Source organism: Montipora foliosa, unplaced genomic scaffold, assembly GCF_036669935.1.
Source record: "Montipora foliosa isolate CH-2021 unplaced genomic scaffold, ASM3666993v2 scaffold_411, whole genome shotgun sequence".
Classification (NCBI taxonomy): Eukaryota; Metazoa; Cnidaria; class Anthozoa; order Scleractinia; family Acroporidae; genus Montipora; species Montipora foliosa.
The window spans coordinates 281,518-292,108 of record NW_027179714.1 but is presented as its reverse complement, the minus strand read 5'-3'; the positions used below and the strand labels follow the sequence as shown (position 1 = coordinate 292,108).

At 37.7% G+C, this 10,591-nt stretch overlaps 2 protein-coding genes across 2 annotated transcripts in view; one reads left to right on the top strand and one right to left on the bottom strand.

Moving 5' to 3' along the window:
• Positions 1 to 215, top strand: part of LOC137988196 (uncharacterized) — a 1,711-nt gene extending 1,496 nt beyond the window's left edge. The window contains exon 4 of the mRNA XM_068834245.1: positions 1 to 215. This exon is cut by the window's left edge and continues 361 nt beyond it. Coding sequence (XP_068690346.1) covers positions 1 to 215 — 215 coding nt within the window.
• A 701-nt stretch (positions 216 to 916) lies between these two features.
• Positions 917 to 10,189, bottom strand: LOC137988195 (uncharacterized). Its single transcript, XM_068834244.1, has 10 exons — positions 9,737 to 10,189; positions 5,558 to 5,622; positions 4,882 to 5,052; positions 4,306 to 4,389; positions 3,142 to 4,109; positions 2,697 to 2,773; positions 2,325 to 2,450; positions 1,932 to 2,128; positions 1,683 to 1,751; positions 917 to 1,294 (listed from the first exon to the last, which is right to left on the bottom strand). The coding sequence occupies exons 1-10, from the start codon at positions 10,187 to 10,189 to the stop codon at positions 937 to 939; spliced, it is 2,568 nt and encodes an 855-aa protein (XP_068690345.1). The 3' UTR covers positions 917 to 936.
• Positions 10,190 to 10,591: the final 402 nt, after the last annotated feature.

The following is a 10,591-nucleotide window of genomic DNA, read 5'->3' as shown; positions in this document are numbered from 1 at the left end:
AACTGTCTATAAAAAGTAGTGCTGATATCAGGAATGATAGGCAAAACAACAGCACTAGAAGTTTTAGAAAGGCAGCTTATCGCCATTACATCCTTGATAAGCATGGTTATTTGGGCAAGGGAAGGAGGAAAGTTGCAGCATCATGTGTTGTGTGGGAAATCCGTGCACATTATCCATCTTCTACAGGCATTTACATGGGTTTCAAGGAGCGTTGAACACTCTTACTGTACATGATATTACTGGTATTACCCAAAACTGAATGACGACAGAATGTGTGATAAACCAGCTAAAATTATGTATTTGATTTATGAATCCTTATTACAGCCTTTTATTCTACATCAACAACCTGTTTCCTTTCATTACTAAATTTATAGAGAACAGAAGGTACAATAATAATTAGTGTACTCTCACAAGGCAAACGACTTGCTGTGGTGAAGGCAATCCATGAAAACTTTAGCTAGTGTTATTTAAAATTCCGCACTAAAATACACGTAGTGGCTAAAATGTAGGTCATTTGTAGCGAAATTAACAGAAAATCTAGGTGGCGTTAATAGTTTAAGTTCCTTTTTTTCAAAAGATATGTAATTTTGCAAATAACCAAAATCCAATTCATAAACTGTGATGGTAGCACAGTTCTTGGTATACCTTATGCAAATCCAGAGGGGAAGGGGGGGGGGGGGGGACTCCCACTTTCAAGTGACAGGGATGATTGCATCGGGGCACTAATCAAAACCTCCAAGAAATCCCTGGACCTAAATTTAAAAACTTCTTGCAAAACTTTTACTACCACCCCCCCCCCCCCCCGCAAAAAAAAAGCAACAACCCCGAAATCAAAACTTTTAAACCCCAAAAATTGCTTTGATCATCCCTGTCACTTAAAACCCAGAGTAAACCCCCCCCCCCCCCTTCCCTGGGGTGGACATTTGCATTAATAACTTATTTCTTTTTTTGAAACCTTGTTTGATGTCTTTCACACAATTCCTTAGAAGATACAGGAGCTGTGTGGGCAATGGTTGGCGCTATTCTCTCAGGGTCATTTTCAGATAGAGACACGTGTATATCTATATGCAAGACATCTTCTATCCGGCGACGAACAACTTTGGCCATGAGGATGGGAATGTAATCATAATCCTTGTCTACTTTTATGATCCGTGTGTTCCACTCTTTGGTGCGTTGATTATATTTCCTGCTATATCTTGCTTCTCCCCCTTTCAATCCCACGGCAACTGTTCTGTTAAGATGGTAATTCCAATCTATAGCTGCGAGTTGCTTTCTTGCCTTGTAAAAGCTGTACCTGTTACAGAGATAGGAGGGTGTTACATGGTTACAAATAGATTTGATTTCTTATTTCTCTTCTTCAAAGATGTTTCAACATGAGAAGAGAAATTTATAATTTCCATACATACATACATACATACATACATACATACATACATACATACATACATACATGTATGTAAACCCCCTCCTGGATTCAACAGTTACAGTTGTACTTTGCTTTTGAACTTACAAAATTATTATTATTTAATTATGATTATTATTATTATTATTATTATTATTATTATTATTATTATTATTATTATTACATACTAAAAATACATTGGCAAGAAAACTAAAGAAATTCGAGAAATTCAAGTTTATCTACTACTTGTGCAATAAAAGTAACTGAACTAATTACATACTTGTAAGAAGTTCTCTTTGCAGCATATGCCAATGACATGCTGTTGAGGCATTCCAAAGATCCTGTGTGCCTTTACAGCAATAATAACAAAACTACAATGAGGATACTATTGAGGACTTTAATGTCTTTGTCTTGCAAAATATGCATTCATGCTGTGGCTGAAAGTAAACTAAAAGTACACCCCCAAAAATAAACATCAGCTGAACGTAATTGTAATATCACCATGTACTCATCTAACTAAAGCATTTACCTGAACTTCACATAGTACTTGAAGCTATCTAGTAGAGATGGTTCAAGCACCATTTTCTGTAATACTTCAAAGTCATGGTCCCTCCGGTCAAACCAAGGTGGGTGTTCTTCGCCTGGCTCCATTTCTTCATGGTCGCATCTTCCCGTGGTCCATTCATGTTCATTACAAACATGATGCATTAGGCTTAGCCATTTGTCCTATGAAATAAGCCAATAATATGTTTCACTGTCGTGATTAGGTAATTGACACATGGTGACAAAACACTTGTTCACTAAAGGGGAATATTAGTGCACATGCATGGGCTGACCTTGACTGGCATTGTATGGCATGAGTCATAGACATGAGGAAACCTGCTGCTCTCAAATAGTTACTTTATTAATTATAACTTTCTACCTTCATTGCTTCAAGGGCCTGGTTGGTGTCTTCACATTTTGATGCAATTGAACAGCAATGCCAGAAGTGGTTTATTATTTGGTTTGACCACTTTACCACTTTATCATTACCTTTGGTACTGGCTACCTAGAAAAAACAAAAACACCCATAAGGGGTGTTTTCTATTAGTCATGTCACATTTGGATTTTACCCCCAGTCCCTGTATTGGGGTGGGGGGGGGGGGGGGGGAGGACTTAAGCAAAAACTAATTCTCTACTATTATTCACTATAATAAAGTTTCTGGCTATCATTCCCATTCAAGGGGGTGAAGGAAGGTTAATACACTGAAGCACCTGGAATATTTAGCAAATTCGTTTTTTCACATTCCACTACCTTTTGTATACTCTTGCGTATGCTTTTGGCCTTGTGCCAGACATCAAGGGAGTGGAAGAGGGTCTTGAACTCATCAGCTAGGCAAACACACAAGCAACAATAAAAGGCAGTAATTTTGTACAAAATCGGGTTTTAACTTTCATTTGAGGGTCGGTTTTGAAAATTTGAAATGATGAAAAAACATCACTGACATGAAAAATAACAGCTGTCATACTTCAAAATGTATGTAGATTCTCTAATCCAACATCAATGTACTTTACATCATTCCAACAGAAAAGCAAGAGTAACCCTGGGTATCCAATAAAGCATTTAAATTTTTCCCTTAAACAGCAAATGAGCATTTTTGAACTTTGAACCTGACAGGTATCAATATGCAATTTGCAAAACAACCATCTATGAAGAAGCCAAACCTGACATAAAGCTCACCATACAATTTTGAACTTACTCATAAGCTTCTTGATAGAGGATGATGCATCCGTGCAAACTTCAATAACATTCAAGACCCTATGAAGTCTTTGTAGACAGTGGTTCAAGGCCTTCTTTTCCATTACACTTGATTTCAACCCAACATGTCTTTTGTCCAGAACTTCAATTTCAATAACATAACCAGTGATCATCTCCATTACGTAGTAGCAGAGATTTTTGGCTGAAAACCCAGGAGAGTCACACTGGCCATCACCACAAACAGTAAGGTCCTCAGTGGCAAATTGCACCCACAATTCCTCTCGCATATTTTCCCACCATTCATCAATGACAGGGGCACAATACAGTTTCTGGACTCTCTGAAAAGTTGAAGCTGAAATGAATTTGAGTCCTAGGTGCTTTGCAAATTTTTCAATTTTTGAAAAATTGTTTCCTGACGTGAGAACTGCAGCTGCTGTTTGAAGGTTATTGGACAACATGCCATTTGCATCTCCTGAAGTACAAAACCGTCCCTTGTGCCCTGATGGACACTTCCAACGAATTACTGCACAAGTGCCACACAGAGAGTATTCAACAGTTGCCACATGAATGCATCCTGGATACTTGCATGGCCCTGCAAGCTGCTGCAGTAGCAAATCCAACGAGCAGATTACTTTGGTTCCTTTGACATGGCCAAGTTCTTCTTTATAATGAAATTGTTCGTCTTTTCTTGAAAAGCGTTTATGAGGACCATACTCAGGCTGGTGCTTTGAGACGAATGGTTGGCTTATCTGCTCAAAAGCCGTCTGGGTCCACACTGATAGAGAATCTGTAGTTGATTTATCTGACTGTCCAACATGTGATGTTGACAGCTGCTGGACTGACAAACTTCCACCCTCCAGAGGCACGGCTGACACTTCTGTGAACTCCAACACAGTTGTCTCATCCAACTCATCAACTTCACTCTCGGAGCCTTTGTCGTCTCCACTAAGAACGCAACAAGCACAGTATTAAAGCCAACAGCTACATAATCCACAATGAAACAATCTTCTAATAAAGAAAACAGTATATTGTTTGGCAATTTTATTATACATATTCAAGAATATTGTTACATGTATGAATGCAATTGAATATCTGTAATAATTATTCTTGTCTCTTTAACTATTTCTTTGTTTTTCTCCTATCTATCTTGTAGAATTATACTTACAGTGGTTCAAATTCACTATCACCACTGTCATCCTCTGCCATAGTCAGGTCTTCATTGAGTAGCTTCAAGGCATCTTCGACATCACTTGAGATAACATTAAAAAAAAAACAACAACAACAATGTCATGTTAGCTATTTACAATATTCAAGTGCCTCCATCATTACAAAAAAACATTTCCCAAAATCAAAAACAAGACTTACTTTCCAAAAACTAACTAATCCTGAATGACGCCTTTACCGAGCAGGGAAAGAGAAGATTTTTTAACTCCCCACCCCCCCCCCCCTCCCCCCCCAAAAAAATGAAATAAACAACGATAATAGCAATAATTTTCCCACAACTACACATCTGACCTAGCTATTTTGTTCAGCCAAAATGGTCACTTGGTTGGACATACAAACAAATTATCAATCCGTTGCCAAAAAAATTTGATACTTGGTAAAATTCGTTGTGTTCTTCTCAAATTAGCCAGTGGAAAATGGATTAATCTGGCTCACTGTTCCTCCAGTCAGTGTTAAAGTAACTGCTGATGAATGCCATTTACTGTACAATTTTTTATGTTACTTGTTCACCATGTACCTATCGCAACTTTGTTCTGACGATGTGGTTGAACTCTCACTGTCACTGATGTCATGATCATTGTCACTTTCATGGTCAATGATTACAGTGTCATCAACTATCTTGCAAGATTCGTTTACAGCAAGCGGACTTTTGGAAGCAACACCAGTAACATCAATAAATGAGTGTGACCTGTAACACACGATGAACCACAAACATTTAGTAAAATTCATTACAGACACAAGGTAATAATAATTATTATTCTAATAGTGAATACTCATTGTTGCTACGTGCCACAAAAAAGTGTTTTATGGAAATTATGTTTATTTTGATTGCATTTAGCCAATACTTGACTTTCACGGCATAAAAATTCCATAAAATCCAGATTGCTGAACTGGCGTGCCCCTCACAATAACCAGGGATTTGGGATATATTATATGTTGAATACAACTGGGTAGTTCACAGATGTTACAAAATTTAGAGCATGCAATTTTCACTTACTCTTCACGACTGCCAGTACTTATGAAAGAAATATCACGAATATCTCTGCCTTTTCCCAACGGAGTTGAAGTTAATGGACCTGGCATTAACATTACAAAAAAAAAAAAACGCGCGTGAGGTCGTGAGGTATGCAAATCATAAGAAATAAACATGAATAATCTCAGGTGAGAAGTCGCGCTCATACGTTTGCACGTACCTTCTTGATCTTCGGAATGTCTCGCTCTTTTGGCTGGTGTGCGAGTCCCTTCCATCGCATTCAATCTACAAAAAGTGAAAAAATGTTCAAACATTTCTGTCCAGTATAAATACCACACATCCGTCTAAAATACAGAACGAGCTGGTACTCTTACTCACTCATTTTCTTGCCTTCGTCTGAGCTCCAAACCGAGCAGCCATGAAGCGAAGACCGAATCGTTGCCAAAGGATCCATCCGCACGAATCTTTCTCCAGCTTGAGAAAACCCGATTTTCCAAATATATGGAATGGTGGTTGACTCTCCAGTGTTTCTGATTGATCTGCCTCGTTATTTTCGTTAATGCAGGTGATTTTTTCCGCCCGGCGCCTTCACGTTTCCCTCCTCTTCTCTCATGTTCCATTGGATACTTGATTCAATCCGTTTTAGCCAAAGACCAGAAAATATGTTTAAAAGATGGCTAACATAATATTCAAAAACAGGTTTTGAGTAAAATATTGAAGATCAAATGAACCAAAAGGCACGATTGACGCAGATTTTGTCTATGTCTACGACGCGAAATTTTGATTTCGGGTTGAGGTAACCTCTTTTCAAAAGTAACAAAACTAGTGTCCAGGCCAGCGCGGTCTCAAAGCTGACTGTGTCCCTTTAAGCAGCGTATCACCGTTGCGTTCCCTTTCCAAAAAAAAAAAGTGCGTGTGCCGCAATTTCCAAGCTTACATCCTCCGCATTCGATCTTTTAACCTAAATGTCACTTTCTGGTGATCATCCAGGGTGGAGCCCGTACAACTTATACGGTAAACCGGAAACGGAGCAACTATTGTCAGTCAGTCATTTAATTTTCTCATTCCACCAGTTACTTGGTCTGTTGTGTTCAGATGACGTACTTTGACCTATTCCTAAGATTTCCGGCTCTGATAAGAGCAGTCTGTGGTACAGAAGTAAAGAAAATGTTCCCGATAGGATACGACAAACGCATACGGCATTCTTCCAGAATTTCCGAGCGGGTCAACCTTTTCAAGTGTCTGGCAGGAAAGCGAATAGAGTATGGTTGCTAGGTGTATTTTGACAGCTATTGATTTAATGTTTGTTGTCATAACGGAGGAAAAAGGAAAACGGACTGTCAGTCTTCGAAGCTGGACGAACATGGATTCCACCCAGGATCATTTAACCATATTATTTATCATTCATTAGGCTGACTTTCCAGGCCTTCGTTTCTACTTGGCCCCAAAGAAAATAGAAACAAGGTCTGAAATTCCAGGCGCTGCAGCTACACCATTTTCAACAAATAAACTAACTCTACAGAATTTAAACCCACACCTTTCGCAAAATTTGTTCGGCGATCTTTCACGTAACATTTGTTAATGTGCAAAGTTCAACCTGTCAAGTGAAAAAACAGGCTCTATCGAAACAAGTTTTGGTTGGTTGTAAATGTGTTCCAACTGCCATCTTTAATAAAACAGCTTCACACAGTGCTCTGTGTCAGTTTTTAAGTGCTAATGTTCACATGGTTTAATGATTACCTCATGCAATTAACGCATACGGGTCACATTTGTGGCTCCCCGACTATCATTACGGGTCTTATTTAAGGGATAAGGACATTTGATGATGTTTAACATAACGATATTTCTTACTTTTTTTGATTTCTTTTTTTGTTTATTTTTGTTTATTTATTTGTTTTTTAAGTTTAATGTGCTTTATTGGCTTCCTGCATTATAATGGATTACAAAAACGGTTACCTATATAGCTTAATGTACTTTACATCGGTTTCAGAAGCACTGACGTTAACATTTCTCTTATACGTGATTAAGTAATTTCATGTATGGTTTTGCGCTTAAACTGGGAGGAGCATTTATTGTAGCTAATATCTAAAGCTTTCTATTCTGTACTTAAATAAAACTTTATTGACAAAGACAGAAAGGTGAATAGCTTGGTTTTGCATCTTACTGGTGTATATGTAGTATTTCATAAATAGGATTGTGTAATTAAATTTCTTCAGTATTTCTTTTTCATATGGGCCCGATGTGATACCAAATAGTTTCTCTTCAATTGTTGGAGCAAATTTTGAGTTGTTGGCGGCGTTAAACCAGTCAATTACGTTGTTTTCGAAAATCTTTACGAATCGGCAGTTAAGAAAAGTATGGTCAATTGAATCCTTCTCACCACAGTAGAGACATTCATCGTCCGTTTTAATACCATATCGATGAAGTTCCTTTTTAGTAACTAAAATCCTATGAATTAATTTAAACTGGAATTATTTCAATTTTGTCTCCTTACAGACGCTCTTTAGGGAGGTGAGAATTTTTTTCCAGGCATTTTCATCAAGTCTTATTATACTGTTCCACTTCATTGGGACAGTCTGACTCACAGTGTGAATTTTCTGGTTTAGCAAACCGTAGAAGTCTCTAGTTTTGGCATTTTGCAATTGTATTTGTGTAGAGTCGTCTAACTCAAACAGGACGTTATTTCTAAGGTTCATTTGTCAAAGGCTCTGTATTTCTTGCTTTCATTACTAAGTATTTTGGGATTGCGCTGGTAACTTGATAAAATTGGAGAAAATTCGTATTGCAGTTATAATTGTTATGAAATTCTTGGAAAGACAGTAGCTGACCATTACTGTTCAGTAGGTCTCGGATGGACAAAATATTGTTGTCAAACCATTCTTTAATAAAACAGGTCTTCCTCCGACGAGAATTTCCTTATTATTAAATAGGACCATATCTTGCATACCATCGTAGCTGTAGAGATTTTTTAGTTCATTGAAAAAAGGAAGAATATCTTTGTAAAACAGGGGGAGACCACTGTCCATATATTTTACGTCATAATTACATCTCAATAGAAAGTTCAAACCTCCAATTTTGCTAAGGTAATAATTTGGAATCGTTTTCCAATTACTTATTTCTGGGGTCAATAGCCTTGGGATCCAAGCGTCGCCTCAGAACTTTAACCATAGTTTCGATGTCTGTCATACGTATGCCACCTTTTTCGCGATCTTGATAAAGCCCAGCTCTTTTGATTTTATCTCTTTTATTTTTCCATAGGAAGTTGAATACCTTTGTCTTAATTATCGGAGTTATTTCTTGAGGATCATTGAGGTTGGAGGCTGAATAAACGAGTTGTGATAGACCCAAGGATTTTATTTTAAGTACTCTCCCAAATAGTGTAAGATCACGCGCCCTCCACATGTCAAGATTAGTTTGCAATTTCCGTAGTTTAAGGTTAAAATTCATTTGCTTATTTCCATTTTCATCGTATGAGACATAAATGCCTAAGATTTTAACCGGACTACGCGACCATTTCAATTGTAAAGGGTTATTTTTGTTTTTTTCCCATCTTCCCAGCCAGATCGCTTTTGTTTTTTTTACGGTTCAGTTTTAAGCCTGCCAGATTACCAAAGTTTTCTACTACCTCCAAGGCTTTTTCGACAGAAGTCAAGTCCGCGCATAAGAGGTTTGTATCGTCTGCGTATTGACTCATTTTCAATTCGTTCCCTAATATTTTGATCCCTTTGATGTTGGGTTCTTGTGGAAGTTGTTAGCCATTATCTCTGCTGAGAGAATGAACAGATACGGTGATAAAAGGCATCCCTGTTGGACACCTCTGGACGGCCTAAACCATTTTGTTAGAAAACCATTATTTAACGCAGCACTTTCTATGTTCGTGTAAAAGGTGCAAACCCATTTTTTAATACTCGTTCCAAAATTGAAGACGTCCAGTGTTCTCATTATAAAAGGCCATTCTAGGGAGTCAAATGCTTTTCGGAAGTCCAGGGATACCAAAATTCCCAGGATGTTATGCGCCTTTGTGTACTCCATGGCATCGATTAATAGTCTTATATTTTCACCTATATAACGTCCTTTAATGAAACCCGTTTGGTCATGGTCAATTAACTTTGGCAGCGATGCCTCTAATCTTTTTGCTATTGCTTTGGATGCGATCTTGCTGTCCACGTTAAGAAGTGTAATTGGTCGCCAGTTCGATAAGTCCAACAAAGAGCCGTCCTCTTTTGGTATCAGAGTAATGACTCCTCTTCTTTGAGAAATGGTAAGCTCATTTGCCTCGTAAGCCTCGTTTAAACTTGCAATAAGATGGTGTCCAAGAAGTTCGAAAAAAAAACTGATAAAACTCAACTGCGAAACCATCCTCACCCCGGGACTTATCTTTTTGAAAAGTCTCTAAAACCTTTTTACATTCTTCGTACGTTAAAAGACCTTCCATGTTATCTCGCTCTTCATCTGAAAGCCTGGGGAGAGACAAATCTCGAATATATTCATCGTAATCAACCTGTGTTGTGGTGTCTACAGACATATATAAGTTGTTATAATAATTCTCAATAGCGTCTAAGATCTGCATCTCATTTTTAATAATTGTTTCATCCTCCATTCGAAGCTCCGTTATTGTTTTTTTGATGTAATTCCTTTTCTCGAGATTAAATAAATATTTTGTGGGGCGTTCGCCCATTTCGATCCATCTACATTTTGATCTAAAAACTGCTGCTATTCCCTTCTTCTCATATATTGACTGAAGTTCTGTTTTGAGGTTATCAAATTCTTTTAAGACCAGATCGATTTCAGAGGAGTGAAAGTTGTTACAAATGATATCGTCTAACACATCTAGTTGGCGTCTAATTTCCATCTCCCTACAGTGTGTTGATTTAGCAATATTTTTACTAAAAGAAATGGTTGCTGCTCTAATTTCCATCTTAAGCATTTCCCAAAAGAGCCGTTTGTTGACTGAATCAGAGTAATAAATGCAAGTTTGGGCGTAAGTTTCGCGGATTTTGTTGACGTATTCTTCATCATTCAAGAGAGAGTTGTTAAACTTCCAAAGTCCGGGTCCCCTGGGCGTTGGGTTTGTCCACGACAACGAAATGTAAATTTCTTTGTGGTCGGGTGCTATTGCGGAATAAATTTCACTTTTCTTTACGAATTGTTGTAGATGTTTAGCAATCAAAAAAAATCAATTCTTGACTTCATTTTTAGAGCTTTTGATTCGTAGGAGTATTTGCGTAGCTTTGAATGTTTTACTCTTTGAACA

Bases quoted from the DNA above. Each gene is read 5' to 3' on its own strand.
- LOC137988195 (XM_068834244.1), bottom strand. From the start codon at position 10,189: ATGGAAATTAGACGCCAACTAGATGTGTTAGACGATATCATTTGTAAC. The intron at 4,390-4,881 runs GTACATGGTGAA...TGTTATCTCAAG, and splicing joins TCAGAACAAAGTTGCGATAG to TGATGTCGAAGATGCCTTGA. The intron at 1,752-1,931 runs GTAAATGCTTTA...ATTGCTGTAAAG, and splicing joins AAGTACTATGTGAAGTTCAG to GCACACAGGATCTTTGGAAT.